This window comes from Bufo gargarizans, chromosome 3 (genome assembly GCF_014858855.1).
Source record: "Bufo gargarizans isolate SCDJY-AF-19 chromosome 3, ASM1485885v1, whole genome shotgun sequence".
Classification (NCBI taxonomy): Eukaryota; Metazoa; Chordata; class Amphibia; order Anura; family Bufonidae; genus Bufo; species Bufo gargarizans.
In genome coordinates, this window is record NC_058082.1 from 593,442,404 (window position 1) to 593,459,573 (window position 17,170).

The following is a 17,170-nucleotide window of genomic DNA, read 5'->3' on the forward strand; positions in this document are numbered from 1 at the left end:
TTTAGCTTGGACAACCGGTGGAGGAGATTCGTTGCACCAGCGCCCCCTTCAGTCATCTGATCGGTGGAGTTCTGTCCATTTTTAAAACTTGTTTTGATGGCAAGAACAGTTGAAAAGAGGCTAAACTCCTGGCTGAAAGTCGAGCACAGGTGTAAACATGGCCTTAGTAGTCTGGGAGCAGTATTGGTACTTTTTACATTAGTCCATATGACAGGGAACTGGCACTTGAAGGGGCGTATCCATCTTGTAAAGTGGTGGCATATGCCATCCATTTAGGATCGAAGAGGCTGGACCCTCACCATTCCACAGAATGAAATGGCTGCAGCACTGATTTAGAGCTCCATCCCCAGCTAGGTTTCTCTTGGCAAGCGGTGCTCACAAGCTCCATGGCCCATAATTCCCAGAGGTGGCACCCTCGCCAACCATAAAGAGATACCAGCTGGTGTTGCTGGGGGATGTTTCCCTGTAGCAACCTCCACTGTAAGGTTCATACCGGGGGTTACCCCGACGGAACAACCCCCTAATCTGGTGCAGGTGACCCAAATACCCAGCAGTTTTATGTCCTTGCTCTTGCGCCACTGTAAATGAGCCTTCATTGTAAGTTGACCTATATTCCCGATTTCACCAGTATGTCCAATCCTGCTGCTAAACCGACGCTGGCGGCCAGATGCATATAATTGTATCAGTAGAAGGAGCTGTAGGTAAATCTGCCAGACTGCGCAATCCCTTCATGTATTCCGAGATCAAAGACGTATTTTATGTTTTAATTAGACTAAAAATACATTCCCTGAATATTCTAATCCTATTATCTCCCGGCCTTCTCTTCCCCAGTTCCATAGATGTTCCTTTAACTGAACTCTTCTCCATTGCAGCTAAAACGGACCAGAATTTCAAAGCATTTTTGGACGCTCAGAACCCGAAACAGCAGCATTCGTCCACCCTGGAGTCCTACCTGATCAAACCCATCCAGCGCATCCTGAAATACCCGCTACTTCTGAAGGAGCTGTACTCCCTGACCGATGCCGAGAGCGAGGAGCATTACCATCTGGATGGTAGGTCACTGGGGGCAAGTAGGGATTTGTCTCCTAGAGACTTTTTTTTTTGAGGTTGTTGCTTTTAATCTAGCATGTCTACCCAAGGAACTACATAGAAGAACGGTTACCCAAAGCAAAATCAAAATATCTTCTCCATTCCCAGTGCTTGTTTACACCCCCCACAACCTCCATCCTACAATTGAATGACCTGATGCTTCTTCAACACAACACCCAACTCCGAGAAAGATCATCCTGGCTGGTTCTCCCATTCCTTGGTGCTAACTTTTGTGTCTTTGACCAGTTAACCTGTGTAGATTAAGGTTCAGAGCTGAACCCGGACATATCCCCTTCTTTATCCAGGCAGCCCCTCTGCTCTGATGCTCTCCCTTGCTCTGCGCTATATCGCACAGGGCAAGCCCTTTTTCTAGAGCTCCGGTGACGTTCTGGGCTCTTCATGGGTAAGCTAGACAGAGGCTTTTGCCTAGCAGTGAACCTGGTGATGTCACCGGCACTAATGGGCGGGCTTTAGCCTATAAAACAGCTAGGGTGGAGCTAAAACCTACCCATTAGTGCCAGTGACGTCACAGGAACACTGCTTGGCGGAAGCAGTGTAAACTATAAACAAAAAAGCCCCTGGCCTGTGCGAAGCAGGGTAAGGGAGAACATGCATTGCTCCGATGCTCATGTCAGATGGGTTAACCCGTGATCGGAGGCCCTCTGACTGGGATTTGATCCTGACTGAGTAGTGACTAGTCATGTTAATATGAGCTCAGTGAACCCATTAATGCTTATTTTGACCTCTGATTTGTCCAGTTAAAAAAAAAAAATATGGTCCTATGGTCCCTACTGGTTGTGTGGTATTTCTTCTCATCCCTATTCATTTCTGTACAGCTGCCCTGCATTATCACACACAACCCATGGGCAGCTGTGGCTCTGTTTTGGAAGAACAGGCACCAGAACAGCACGAGTAGTGGCCGTGAATGGTATTGCAGAGCTGTCACACCCTGAGTCAGACCCTCACCAGTCTTGGTACCAATGACCTATTCTAAGGATGGGTCATAATTATTACCGTCCCAAATCACCCCTTTAATAGAAGAAGGTCATTTAGTATGGGTAATGGAGGTTGTCGGTGAAGGAAACGGTTGCCAACTATTTTTGGAATCTCGTGCTGTGGTGGATTTTAGCATCACCGAAGAGATGGTAAAAATGACAAGGTCACAGGGTTTCTTGTAATTACTCATCTCCTCGGATTCAGGGTGATGCAGACAGCCGCAGAGTGTGAAACACGACCTTGACATCCTTCATGTTTATTAATGATCGCTTAATATCTTCATTGCCGGCAAACATGGATTACACCCTGACAGAACCTAGGAAGATGAAACGTACAAAGCAGAAACCGGCGCGGACTTGAAATGTGTGACTTTTATTCTCTGTTGATGGAAGGTCTGTGTGTCCTGTTGTCTCCTCAGTGGCCATCAAGACCATGAACAAGGTTGCGAGTCACATTAATGAGATGCAGAAGATACACGAGGAATACGGAGCCGTGTTTGATCAGCTTATAGCAGAGCAGACTGGAGAAATTAAAGAGGTACATACACTGATGGCCCCCGCTGGTGCTTTCAAGGGGATCTCTCACTCTAATATCCTGGTTGTCCAGGGTTAGAAAAACATGGCAGCTTTTTTCCAAAAAGGGTTGTGCCTGGTATCACATCTCGGCTTCGAATGAATGGGACTAAGCTGTAATACCACACACAAACTGGAGACGGCCATGTTGTTGTTTTTTTATTTTTTTATCCTGGACACGCCCTTTAAATCTAAATTCAAGGTGCTGTTGTGATTAAAGGCACAAATCCTGTAGAAACAATAGATTCCTTCCTCAAATAGTTCTTCACCCATGAGAGGCTGTCTCCTCCGCTGAACAATCTCCATTCTCCCTGCGGCTTGATTCACAAGGCTGGACATCCCTTGCTTGCGCCACTGCTCCGCTACTTCCAGTGCATGAACAGTCGCTGCTCCGGTATCGAAAGCGGACACTTGTGCTGCTACTCAGAGCAGAAGCGTAGGCGTGGGATTGTCAGGGCAGGATAAGATGTCCAGCCATGTCAAGGGAAGAGGGGGCATATTCCTCAGCAGCAGGGATTGCCCCTCACAGGTGAAGAACTCTATTTGATGAATGAATTGATTTTCTAGTCTCTAGTTAAGTATAACAGAAGCAATCCTCACCTCCCTGATCTCTTGTTCCTACACTTCCCAGATCCCTCTCCTGTCTCCTTCGACAGACACACACCCAAAATATGTTGTTCTGGTTGAGCCTGATCACCCCTGCAGCCAGTGGTTGGGGGAACGGTCTTTTCATGTGTGTCGAGAGTAACAGGGAGGGGAGATTGGTGGGGGTTCGGGAAGCATCAGAGCAGGCTTGGTCTCACTGGTAGGCTGTCAGCATACAAGCTGATAGCCAATGCATTACAATACAGGTTGTATTGTAATGCATTGCAGAGGGGATCAGACCCCAGAAGTTGAAGTCCCAAAGTGGGACAAAAAGTTAAGTGTTTTTCATAATAAAAATAACGTATTTTTCGCTCTATAAGACGCACTGGCCCATAAGACGCACCTAGGTTTTACATGAGAACAATAAGAAAAAAATATTTTCCGTTACACCTCGGGGCAGAACAGCAATCAGACCCCCAATGTCAATCAGACCTCCGATCAGATCCCCAATGCTCAGATCAACCCTCCAATCTTCAGCCATCTATCAGCCCCCATATGTCAGCCATCTATCAGCCCCCATATGTCAGCCATCTGTCAGCCCCCATATGTCAGCCATCTGTCAGCCCCCATATGTCAGCCATCTGTCAGCCCCCATATGTCAGCCATCTGTCAGCCCCCATATGTCAGCCATCTGTCAGCCCCCATATGTCAGCCATCTGTCATCCCCCATATGTCAGCCGTCTGTCATCCCCCATATGTCAGCCGTCTGTCATCCCCCATATGTCAGCCGTCTGTCATCCCCCATATGTCAGCCGTCTGTCATCCCCCATATGTCAGCCGTCTATCAGCCCCCATATGTCAGCCGTCTATCAGCCCCCATATGTCAGCCGTCTATCAGCCCCCATATGTCAGCCGTCTATCAGCCCCCATATGTCAGCCGTCTATCAGCCCCCATATGTCAGCCGTCTATCAGCCCCCATATGTCAGCCGTCTATCAGCCCCCATATGTCAGCCGTCTATCAGCCCCCATATGTCAGCCGTCTATCAGCCCCCATATGTCAGCCGTCTATCAGCCCCCATATGTCAGCCGTCTATCAGCCCCCATATGTCAGCCGTCTATCAGCCCCCATATGTCAGCCGTCTATCAGCCCCCATATGTCAGCCGTCTATCAGCCCCCATATGTCAGCCGTCTATCAGCCCCCATATGTCAGCCGTCTATCAGCCCCGATATGTCAGCCGTCTATCAGCCCCCTCACGCTGTGCGCAGCCCTGCACAGCTGATAGCTGAGGACCAGAAAGCGGTGAGTACAGAGCCTTCACTGCTTCCTGGTCCTCCGGTACTAATGAAGCAGTATTCGCCCCATAAGACGCAGGGTGCAAGAGTGCATCTTATGGGTCGAAAAATACGGTAAATAAAGTTACAAGTAAAAAAATAAAGAAAATTCCCAAGATAAAACAGATAAAATTGTAAAAAAATAAAATAGGAAAAAAAAAAGACAACCAGACATATTGGGTATTGCAGTGTCCGTAAAAAATAAAATAAAAACTGTGCTAAAACAATCAAACCTTACATCACAAAAAGTGCAACACCAAGCGATCGAAAAGCGTATGCCCCCCAAAATAGTACCCATTAAACCATCATGTCATCCCGCAAAAATGAGACCCTACCTAAGCCAATTACCTAAAAAACCATGGCTCTCAGAATATGGAGACACTAAAACCATGATTTTTATTTTATTTTTGTTTCAAAAATGCTGTTATTGTGTAAAAATTAAATAAAAAAAGTATACATATTAGATATCGCCGCGTCCGTAAGAACGTTCTGTATAAAAATATCACAGGAACTAACACCTCAGGTGAACACAGTAAAAAAATAAAATAAAGTGTAATACCAAGCGATCAAAAAGTCACATGCACCCTAAAATGGTACCAATCAAACTCTGATCTCATACTGAAAAAAATGAGCCCCTACATAGGACAGTCGTCCTATTTTCTACTCTAGGGGTGCATCAGGGGGTCTTCAAATGTGACATGGCAACTTAAAATTATCCCAGTGAAATCTGTCTTCCAAAAACCATATGGCGTTCCCTTCCTTTTGCGCCCTGCCATGTGCCCATACAGCAGTTTTTTCAACTTTGTTGCAACTGTGACATGCTTCAGGATTTCTGCCTAGAAATATGGATAGAAAATCTTCAGCTCATCCACTAAATGTGAACATAATCCTTAATTTTTAGAAAATAGCTTAGAGGTGGTCTCATTGTTGTGTTGCAGGTTGCAGATCTGTCCATGGGGGATTTATTATTGCACAATACCGTCATATGGCTTAATCCTCCGGCGTCACTGGGGAAGTGGAAAAAGGACCCTGAACTAGCGACTTTTGGTAAGTCCTTTTTTTTGGTGTACTGCGCCATGGCCCATGTTTGTTTAGTGAAGGTTTGAGCTTTTGTTAGTACTTGCAAGTTTGACAGCCAAAGCGACACATAGATTATGACCGCCGTTTTATATGCCGTTCTTAATAAGGCCCTGCACTGGTGGTGGATCCTCCACAGTTATGTAGAGGTGCCAGCGTATCCACCGCCGCCTCTAAAGACAGCTTCCTTGCTGTCTTACACTTTGACAATTGAAAGTAGTAAATGAGACCGGCCTGCCGGCCCGTCCACTTCCCCTTCTTTTTAGACCTGGTGTAAGTGGGGAGAAGTTGAAGATTGCGGAGCAAAGGACCATTGCACCACAATATGGGCCAGAAATGGGCGTATTTCTGTTTAATAAAAGACCCCCATAATGTTTCTCTTGCTCTGTCATTTAATAATTTGTGTGTCTTTTGTTTTACATGTTTCCTATATTACCTTGTGTCTGTCCCTCTTGTGTCTGTCCCTCTCTCTATATCTCCCTATTGTATACACACTCGCCCGTATTCATGGCTTCTTCTAATCTCTGCTTTTATTTTCCAGTGTTTAAGACTGCTGTTGTGCTGGTATACAAAGACAGCTCCAAGCAAAAGAAGAAGCTGGTACGTGTTATCTCAGGGGCAGTGGAGCCTCTAGACCAGGCATGCTCAACCTGCGGCCCTCCAGCTGTTTCAAAACTACAACTCCCAGCATGCCTGAACATCCTACAGCAGGGCATTGTGGGAGTTGTAGTTTTACAACAGCTGGAGGGCCACAGGTTGAGCATGCCTGCTCTAGACGGATGTAGATAAAAGATCTTTGGTCTCTCAGTAAATACTTGGGCGGTGAATTTAAAAGGGTGTTCCAGGATTTTGATAACAATCACCTATTCTCAGGATAGGCCATCAGTATCAGAAAGGCAGGGGTTTGAGATCCAACACCCTGCCGATCACCTATTTAGGCCTCATGCACATGTGCGGATCCACAAAAGACGGGCAGCGTCCGCATGCGTTCTGCAATTTGCGGAACGGCACGGACAGTCATTGATATAACTGCCTATTCTTGTCCGCAAAACTGACAAGAATAGGACAGGTTATATTTTTTTGGCGGACCATGGAACAGAGCAACCGATGCAGACAGCACAAGGAGTGCTGTCTGCATCTTTTGCAGCCCCATTGAACTGAATGGGTCCGCATCCGAGCCCCAAAAACTGCGGCTCAGATGCAGACCAAAACGGTCATGTGCATGAGGCCTTAGTTGCAGCCCCCTACTTTGTAACTTCATCCATTGTGTAGTGGGCAGAGCTGGTAACTCCCATTCACTTACCAACTCTATCGGCCACACAGTAGTGGATGGAGCTGTGGATTTCTGGCAGAAGAGCCACAAGATAACAGCTGATCAGTGGGGGGCACAACCGTTCCGATACTGATGGCCTATCCTGAGAATAAGTGATCAATCTCAAAATACTGGACAACCCCTTTACAATGTTCTCAAGGACTTGGATACAGATGCCCTATCCTTTAGGTAGGCAGTCAATATCACACTGGCGAGTGTCTAAGTGCCGAAGAGCCTAATTTATCAAAATTGTCTGATGTTAAAACAAGCCTTCCCACTCATAGCGACCAGTTACAGAGCAGGTTTAATTTTTATTTTTTTCCAGAGCAGAAATTAAAGTTGAGGTCTGATTGGTTACTGTTACTGGCGACAGGCCTGTTTTTCCATTGGATACTTTTGATAAATGAGACCCCAAGGGGGTCCTGTATGCCTCTTTTTTGGTGTAAAAAAAAAAAAAGCTAATTTGGGTGTGAAAATTTGGGGCGTTTTTGTGATTTATTTATTTTTCTCTGCAGAGGTTTATTTTTTTTCTCCCTAAAAGTGGATAGAAAAATGGTGGGGTTGGCTAGGCAATTGGGTTTACGCCAAGTTTATCAAATGTGACTTGTTAGTCACAAAAATGTCATGACGGTTGGGGGTTGTAGAAATAAAAACCTGTAACAATTGGCTAGAAATGGAGGCGGAGATTTATTAGAACTGGTTTAGTTGCCCATAACAACCAATCAGATTCCCGCTTTAATTTTCCAAAGTAGCGCAAAAAAATTAAAGGTGGAATTTGAATTGGTTGCTATGGGCATCTAAGCCAGTTTTCCTTCCCAGTAGACCCAAGCAAAACCAATTTCCCCACAATGTTTCTACAGATTGTAGAAGGGTACATTATGGTTAAGCTATGTTAATATGTGAAATTACAAATCCTTTTAACATTTTGCGGTCTCTCTGTCAGGGTGGCTCACACCGCGCATCTATGTTCGAGGACCGAGATCCATTTCGATTTAGGCATATGATTCCTACAGAGGCTTTGCAGCTTCGGGCTCTGACGACTTCAGGTAACAGAACTGTCTTCATGGTTTGCAGACAGCGGTTCGCTGTGAGCCGTGAATTACTCTGCACACGTGCGTTTTTCAGGAGGAAAAGCAGCATCATAATACAGTACCCGCAAAATAAATATCACAAATCTCATGTACACTTTTCTCAATTTTTTTCGTGCGGGCTCTACATAACGTTGGCGGATCTGGTGCCACTTCTAAATGTACGACAGCTTCACAGCTGTCCTACATTTAGACCATTTTTTTTACACTTAAACGGTTCCCCACCCACTTTTTAGATCCAGCGTGAGCGGGGTAAAGTCTAATATAGGCGCATTTCTGGTTAGTGAACGACCCCCTTAGTTTTCTCCACCAGGTATTTCTTTTTATTTTTATTTTCCTTTGCCTTCACTCGGTCATATTTGAAAAGAAAAAAGACCATCTGGCTGTGTGTTAGATCACATGTCTGACAGCAGAGTGGTGATAAACTGCTGTCTGTTTCCAAGGGCAACCAGCAAACAACACAAAATAATTTAAAACTGCACAAAATAAGTTTCTAAAAGTGTTATCTTTTTCTTATTAGATGCAGAGACAAACTCAGTCTGTGAAATAGTCCATGTTAAATCTGAATCAGAGGGACGACCAGAACGAGCATTCCACTTATGTTGCAGGTAGGTGTACTTTCTGCCAAAAAGGCCTAGTAGCGTTGTGGGTGATACAGTGGGAACTGTTTTATATGGGCATTAGAGGTGGGTATTCAAGGTAGTTTTACATAGCATTGATCTGTTCCTAGGTGTCTAATGGTGTCCGTCTCTTTGCAGTTCTCCGGATAGTAAGAAGGAGTTCCTGAGGGCCGTACACTCCATCCTGCGAGACAAGCACAGGAGGCAGCTTCTGAAGACTGAGAGCCTCCCCAACTCTCAGCAATACGTCCCGTTTGGCGGAAAGAGGTTGTGTGCACTAAAGGGAGCTCGTCCTGCCATGAACAGAGCAGGTATCTATAATGGTGCCATGATTCACACCTCAAACCCAAAACTTCCATGGGATTGATTACAATATTACTGTATTAATAGTAAAACATAAAGGCAAATATGGTATGTAAATTATTTGATATAAAATAGTATGTGTTTTTTTATTTAGTTGCACACTACAGCAACACGTGTGCAAAAATCTGATATACTTGGTTTGTTTTTGTTTTTTTCCCAAAATGTAACCTCAACTCGCTATGTATCCGTTATAGAACATGAGATCTTAAAGGGGTTTTCCAAGATTTTTAAAAAAAATTGGCAGAGGGCAGTATAAATTTAATGGATTTCTGCAGTGTTTTTCTTTCTTTTTTAAAAATCTGCATCCCAGCCTGGAATAGCTGTTCAAAAATCCATACTCGCCTGCTCCCACAGCTCCAATCCGGCTCTCTGCTTCTCAGTCAACGTCTGCAGGAATAGGGTCTCATGACGCTGCTGCCAATAAATGGCTTCAATGGTGATGTGTCCACAAAAAGGCATGTCGCTGTTGGGTCACATGCCACTTGGGGACACGTTACTGCTGAGGCGCGGTCATTGACTCCATCCATGCAGAAGTTTACAGTAGGGGTGCACCGAAATGAAAATTCTGGTCCGAAACCGAAAATTCAGGATACCCCTTGACCGAAACCGAAACTGCCTTTTTGCCCAAATACTTTTAAAAGACCCCCCACCCCATAACAGTGCCATCCACAGACCCCCACCCACCCCATAACAGTGCCATTCACAGACCCCCACCCACCCCATAACAGTGCCATCCACAGACCCCCACCCACCCCATAACAGTGCCATCCACAGACCCCCCCCACCTCATAACAGTGCCATCCACAGACCCCCCACCTCATAACAGTGCCATCCACAGACCCCCACCCACCCCATAACAGTGCCATCCACAGACCCCCACCCACCCCATAACAGTGCCATCCACAGACCCCCACCCACCCCATAACAGTGCCATCCACAGACCCCCCCCACCTCATAACAGTGCCATCCACAGCCACCCACCCACCCCATAACAGTGCCATCCACAGACCCCCACCCACCCCATAACAGTGCCATCCACAGACCCCCCCACCTCATAACAGTGCCATCCACAGACCCCCCCACCTCATAACAGTGCCATCCACAGACCCCCACCCACCCCATAACAGTGCCATCCACAGACCCCCACCCACCCCATAACAGTGCCATCCACAGACCCCCACCCACCCCATAACAGTGCCATCCACAGACCCCCACCCACCCCATAACAGTGCCATCCACAGACCCCCACCCACCCCATAACAGTGCCATCCACAGACCCCCCCCACCTCATAACAGTGCCATCCACAGACCCCCACCTCATAACAGTGCCATCCACAGACCCCCACCCACCTCATAACAGTGCCATCCACAGACCCCCACCCACCCCATAACAGTGCCATCCACAGACCCCCACCCACCCCATAACAGTGCCATCCACAGACCCCCACCCACCCCATAACAGTGCCATCCACAGACCCCCACCCCATAACAGTGCCATCCACAGCCCCCTATTGTACAATTAATAGATTAATAGAAAATAGTTCACTGTTCTCCGGCCCCCAGCTCCCAGTAGTTATAAAATGTTGTACAATTAATAAGAAATCTATTCATTTGGCCCCCTCTGCAGTATTACATTCAATACAGCCACATCATACTCACAGGGCTGTCATCTTAATGCTGGCCGGCCGGGCAGAGGAGCGGCAGCGTCACGACTGACGTCATGTGCCCGGCCTACTTTCTGAATGAGGGAGGCGGCGCAGGCATGTGACGTCAGTCGTGATGCTGCCGCTCGTCTGGCCGGCCGGCCAGCACAGCCCTGTGAGTAGGATGTGGCTGTATTGAATGTAATACTGCAGAGGGGGGCCAAATGAATAGATTTCTTATTAATTGTACAACATTTTATAACTACTGGAGCTGGGGGCCGGAGCACAGTGACCGCACCGGCCCCCAGCTCCTCCCCGCTATTTCCGGCCGATATGTAAAAATATCGGCAGAAACAGATTCAGGTGCATTCTCGGCCGATATTTTCGGCCGCCGAAATTTCGGTGCACCCCTAGTTTACAGACTGGACCAGCAGACCAATGAAGCAGAAAGCTAATGCAGAGCAACTGGGAGTTGGTGAATATATTTTTTTCAATAGATATTCCAGGCTGGAATGCGCAAAAAAAAAGCTGAAACTTGCCATTTAAATGTCCCGCACCAGTGCTGTGCTGTTCATGTGACAACTGCAGCCAGTCACTCGTCTAAGCATTCTTGCACCGTTTTTGCACATGTGACGGCTGAGGATAGAAAATTGACTGCAGCAGTTAGGTAAGCCTTGAACGTCATATTACCGTTGCAGAGAGAGTTTTACTCTTATTTTTATTGCCCTCTGCCAATATTGGAAAACTTTTATTTTTTTTTTGGCTCTCCAACTGTTCTGAAACTACAACTCCCAGAATCCTCCTTACACTTCTGTGGGAGTTACTAAAACAGCCAAGTAAGGCCTCTTGCGTTGTCCAGATCCGGCGTGTACTCCACTTGCCGGAATTACACGCCGGATCCAGAAAACCGCAAGTGTACTGAAAGCATTTGAAGACGGATCCGTCTTCAAAATGCGCTCAGTGTTACTATGGCATCCAGGACGCTATTAAAGTCCTGGTTGCCATAGTAGTAGTGGGGAGCGGGGGAGCAGTATACTTACAGTCCGTGCGTCTCCCGGGGCGCTCCAGAATGACGTCAGAGCGCCCCATGCGCATGGATGACGTGCCATGCGATCACGTCATCCATGCGCGTGGGGCGCCCTAACGTCACTCTGGAGCGCCCCGGGAGCCGCACGGACGGTAAGTATACTGCTCCCCCGCTCCACTTTACCATGGCTGCCAGGACTTTAGCATCCCGGCAGCCATGGTAACCATTCAGAAAAAGCTAAACGTTGGATCCGGCAATGCGCCGAAACGACGTTTAGCTTAAGGTCGGATCCGGATCAATGCCTTTCAATGGGCATTAATTCCGGATCCGGCCTTGCGGCAAGTCTTCAGGATTTTTGGCCGGAGCAAAAAGCGCAGCATGCTGCGGTATTTTCTCCGGCCAAAAAACGTTCCGTTCCGGAACTGAAGACATCCTGATGCATCCTGAACGGATTTCACTCTATTCAGAATGCATTAGGATAAAACTGATCAGGATTCTTCCGGCATAGAGCCCCGACGACGGAACTCTATGCCGGAAGAAAAGAACGCAGGTGTGAAAGAGCCCTAAGTTTGCATGCTAGGAGTTGTAGTTTCAGAGCAGCTGGAGTTCTGAAAGTTGCTGATCCCTGTCCTAGAGTTATGCTATATGCGTGTAGCTTATGTGGTTTTGTTTTACTCTATACCACTTGCCACACTGTTGAATAAAATAATCCGTGTGAAAACGTTGGGCGCAGAGAAATCCGGTTATTTGCAGACACGAGCGAAGTTGGCGGCTGTTATGTAATGTGAATCATTGAAGGTCACATGCCGTGCACGATGCCAGCAATAAGTCATTACCAGAGGAATCAAGAAACTGCCTGACTAGCTAAATGTTGTTGTGTAGGATTTTGTTGCCTGTTTCAAAAAATAGAGGCAGATCTACATGCTCTGTCATTAAGTGGACAACTGACGCCGTAGAACATTCATATAGCTGAATGCCAAGTTAACTCCTTTTTACGTATCCCAGCTCTTCTGTAGACTTGTAGAAATAGAAAAGCAAAGCAGTAATGTTGCCAGTATGGCGAGATACCCTTGAGGCTTCCATTGACCCCATCAAGAAGGACCTCATTTTGGTCATCAGATTTCCATTTGGGCCATAGGAACGTTGTGCTTCTTGGGCCTTCCTAGCGTTGAATGTGGTGACGTAAACTAGAACCATGGGATGGTCTACCTTTTTATTTGATGCTGGAGCTCATTTGAGGGTCTGAATGAAAACCCAGCCTGATATTCTAGAAGGTTAAGACAATAGACTCGGGATTACCTACAAACAACAATAATAATCATTATTTATATAGCACTAACATATTTCGGCAGCGCTTTACAGTCAGGGGGGTGATGTACAAACAGTCATACATTGCATAGTAACAAACAGGTCAACAATTAAAATGAGGAATTAGGATCCTGCTCTGAAGAACTTAGTCTTTGAGAAGATAGGGTCACACAAAGTAAAAAAAAGAGCTTTTGTTTTGTACAATGGTCCAGCCATCTTAACAAAATAGGGGAGTAGATATAAAGCTGCGTGTGCCAGTAACCAGCCAGTATCTGTGGTGCTTCTTAGAGCATGGGGTTTGTTGGATAGTGTTTAGTGATGGATCAGATTCAGAAGAAAGATGATGAAAGGGTGGTGAATGGAGAACAGTTAAATTAGGTAATGTGATAGGCCACCCTAACAAGATGTTTCATTGAGAATGTTGTAAATTAACCTAATTGCTTGTTAGGGCATTCCAGAGAACTGGTGCAGCTTGAGAGGAGCCTTGAAGACAGAAGTTTGGATTATGGAGGATTTTTCTTTAAGTCATTTGCAGAGAATAGAGCATGATTAAGCTGGTAGACAGAGATGACGGAGCAGAGGTGGGGGTGCAGCACTGTGGAGAGCTTTGTGGGTGAGAATGAGCAGTTTAAATCGGTTTCTATACTGTATGGGCAACCAGTGCAAGGACTGACATAGGGTGGGGGCATCGCCGTAGAGGTTAGACAAATAGATTAGCTCGGCTGCTGCATTCAGGAAGGATTGGAGAGGGGAGAGTTTTGACGGGGAGACCAATTAGTAATGAGTTACAGTAATCGAGGAGAGAATAGATCAGGGCAATAATAGTTTTTGTTGCTTCCACAGTAAGGGGCAGAATATAGAGATGTTTTTGAGGTGCAGGCGACATGAGCGGGCAAGTGATTGCATATAACGGAAAGATCGGTGTCAAACATAACACCGACACAGTGGTTGTGCTGTCTAGGTGTTATAGTATTGCCATATCTTATCTTTGCAAGGCAAAGTCCATTTGGGACAGAATTGCTGCTGAGTATGCATTAGTATTTTTAGTATGCATCTGAAATAAAAATTAACCTTTGATTACAATATCCTAACATTGTGTCTACAGCTCAATGTATTTCCATGGATACAGACTCCACATTCTTTGTAGTCTGATCCTGCATTCCTACTGTCCTACTTCTTGGTAAAATACAATTATGCAAGATGAACCCCTCCTAGTCTTAGCTACCTTGAGTCCACCCATGCCTACTTGGTTGTTAGAAATTAGAATGGTCACTGTGTTGGTTTTTCTTACAGTTCTCTCTTCTCTGGTTTTGTTTCAGTCTCCGCACCAAGTAGGTCTCTTGCTCGAAGGAGACGCCTCGTGAGGAATAGATTTACGATAGACTCTGACATGGTCTACCCGACAAGCCCTGACAAGGAACCTGAAACAGAGACTGAACCTAAACCTTCTCAGCAGACGACCGGCAACGGTGACACGGACCGCTGGGTGGAGGAACAATTTGATCTTGCTCAGTACGAAGAGCAAGAAGATGTTAAAGAAACTGACATTCTCAGTAGTGACGATGAGTACTGCGAATCCATCAAAAGTGGCTCCATGGAAAAAGATCTAAGCGATCAACTAGAAGCCACCTCCATATCCAGTAACCCGCTGAATAGCATTGTCGAGAGCACGATGAGCACCCATGCTTCCCGTATGACTCAGCTGAAGAAGCAGACTGCGTTTTCTGGAATGAATGGCAGCATCGAGAGCACCACAGAGGAAGTCATATGGGTGAAACGAGAAGACTTTGTGCCTGCCAGGAAACTCAACACAGAAATATGAAGCTGTCGCTTTATATGCTATAAAAGGGTCCGATCAGGTGACGGCTTACCCCTCCATGCACTGTGGAATCATGATCCTCTAGACTGCAGACTTGCACACACTCACACACACAACATTGGCAGCTAAAAATCTGGCCAACGAGCCAGAACTGGTTACAATAAAGCAAAAGCAAAATCGTGTTACACAAGTCCGCTCCTCCAGGTTGAGGGGGGGGGGGATTAGACTTCTTATTCTGTTTATTTATTCTAAAATATAATCAGGGTTGGACAGAAAGCGTAATGTACAAAGCATGGCAAAAATGACGAGAGGCGACGCCTACAGTTGTGTACAAAGAAAGAGCACAAATTGGTAACGGGATTTGTGTCGTGACTGCTCAATCCCTTCTTTGTCCCCGGCGCGTTTCCCTGGTTAAGATATTGCTGTGTTTCTCCTCCTTTGCCCCATCAATGTTACGCTTCAGTAGCTCTGTATTTAAAAAAAAAAGTGTTTTTGAAGGATAGTTTTGGAATTTTTCTTGCAAACCTGTTACTTTTCCCCTTTTTGCTGGTTATTTCAGTCATGTGCGACTTTTACATTAATTTTAGAAAAAAAATTTAAAAAAATAAAAAATTGTAACCATGCCAAACTCTTCCCACAGACACAGATGTAAAACTTGAAAAAAAAGTTCTATAGAACTCTATTTTTTGTTTTATTTTTTAATTTATACCTTTTTAAAAATTCAGGGACCCCAAGGGATACGGAGGCATTTTACATTTTAAGCCTACAGAAGTACAGATGATCTAATCTTTCTTAGAGAATAGAACACGCTAGTTTTATACGCATATATATATATTTAATAAGGAAAGTCACCGATGAGGGCGTCCATAAATCTACATCAAACATACCCTTATTTTTTAAAGTCGTACTTGCATTCAAGTAGCAATACACCTCCTTGAGCCTGACCACTTCATGGACCATTTGAGTAGGACATCTTTTGCACTTAGCATAAGTTATGTTCCCACTTTCCAATCTTTCCTCACTTGACCAATTTTTTCTTTCCTGCACCAAACAACATGGCGGCCCAGCATCTCATCTATATATTTTTTAAAATGTAATCGAGCCTATCTCTGTTGTGAGAGATTTTGACACCATCGTGTTGTGCAGAGTTTGACATCTACATGTTGTGATTACTTGGTCGAAATAGCTACTTAATATCTTAGGTGCCAGAGGAACCTAATGGGAAGGTTTAAAAAGGACATGACCCATGGTTTACTGGCACAGTAAGATTTAAGGCCAATGTACATGACGCTAGCTATGGTTCCATTGTGACGTATAGAAGTGAGGACGTGACTTTGCTATGACTTTGCCGCTTTGCAATCTTAGTACATCCTATTTTTTTTTTGTTGGTGTGACAGTGAATTTTGCAATCCATGAGCAAAGCTTTTGAAAAATATATATAAAAAAAAGATCCTTTCCTTCGTAAATCTATTGTTCGATGCCATCTGCAGTCCACTTGTGTGAGCCCCCTAATTTAATATTCGGAGGTGAACAGTCCTGTGGTGTACTGTAACCAAGCAGAATATGGTCAATTGTGAAAAACTGGAAAGTCCGGTGCTTGACTAGGTACCAGTGTATGTACATACGGTCATGACATGTCTATGTCAGATGTTCTTATATATTTCTTTTATAAGCTGAAAGAAGGTCTATTTTTATGTTTTTAGGTCTATGAATGAAAAGTTGTAAATGCTTGTCAAACAATAAAAATATGATATTAATATCAGACGGACTGACTTTATTGAAACAGTGGATAGGTAAAATAAAAATCACTGGCTTTATATGGAATAAAAATGTGACTTTATTTTCTTTTTGTATTACTGAGGTTCTGCATTTTCAGACATGGTGCATTCTAGAAGTCTTAAGACCCCATGACTTTTTTACATTTTATGTTTCAGCCTTGTGTTTTCCCCATCATTCTGCACCCAATACTCCATAATGAGAAAATGAAAACAGGAGTGTTAGAAATATTTTCTAATTTATTGAAAGGGAAAAATGAAAATCTTGCATTGACAAGTATTCAGACCCTTTTAGTTAGGGCTTAGTTGAAGCCCCTTTAGCAGCGTTCACAGCCACCAGTCTTCTTGGGGAAGGTTGCACACCTGGATTTGGGAATTTTCTGCCAATCTTCTCTGCAGTTCCTCTCGAGCTTGGGTTCAGGATGGGGCTATGGCTGGGCCACTTAAGGACATTTACAGAGTTGTCCCTAAGCCACACCTGTGTTGTCTTGGCTTTGTGCTTGGGGTCAGGCCACTCTGAGGTCCAGTGCGCACTGGATCAGGTTTTCATTAGAAATATATC

The 17,170-nt window shown here is 45.2% G+C and overlaps 1 protein-coding gene across 7 annotated transcripts in view; it reads left to right on the top strand.

Annotated features, from left to right (window-relative positions):
• The window catches only part of TIAM1 (TIAM Rac1 associated GEF 1), a 216,092-nt gene extending 199,497 nt beyond the window's left edge, over positions 1–16,595 (top strand). For all 7 annotated transcript variants that reach the window (XM_044284404.1, XM_044284405.1, XM_044284403.1 and 4 more), the window contains 8 exons: positions 873–1,052; positions 2,504–2,622; positions 5,515–5,623; positions 6,195–6,253; positions 7,909–8,011; positions 8,574–8,661; positions 8,812–8,984; positions 14,334–16,595. In XM_044284404.1, the coding sequence (XP_044140339.1) occupies positions 873–1,052; positions 2,504–2,622; positions 5,515–5,623; positions 6,195–6,253; positions 7,909–8,011; positions 8,574–8,661; positions 8,812–8,984; positions 14,334–14,836 (1,334 nt within the window). In that variant the 3' untranslated portion in view covers positions 14,837–16,595. The remainder of the gene's footprint in view (positions 1–872; positions 1,053–2,503; positions 2,623–5,514; positions 5,624–6,194; positions 6,254–7,908; positions 8,012–8,573; positions 8,662–8,811; positions 8,985–14,333) is intronic.
• Positions 16,596–17,170: the final 575 nt, after the last annotated feature.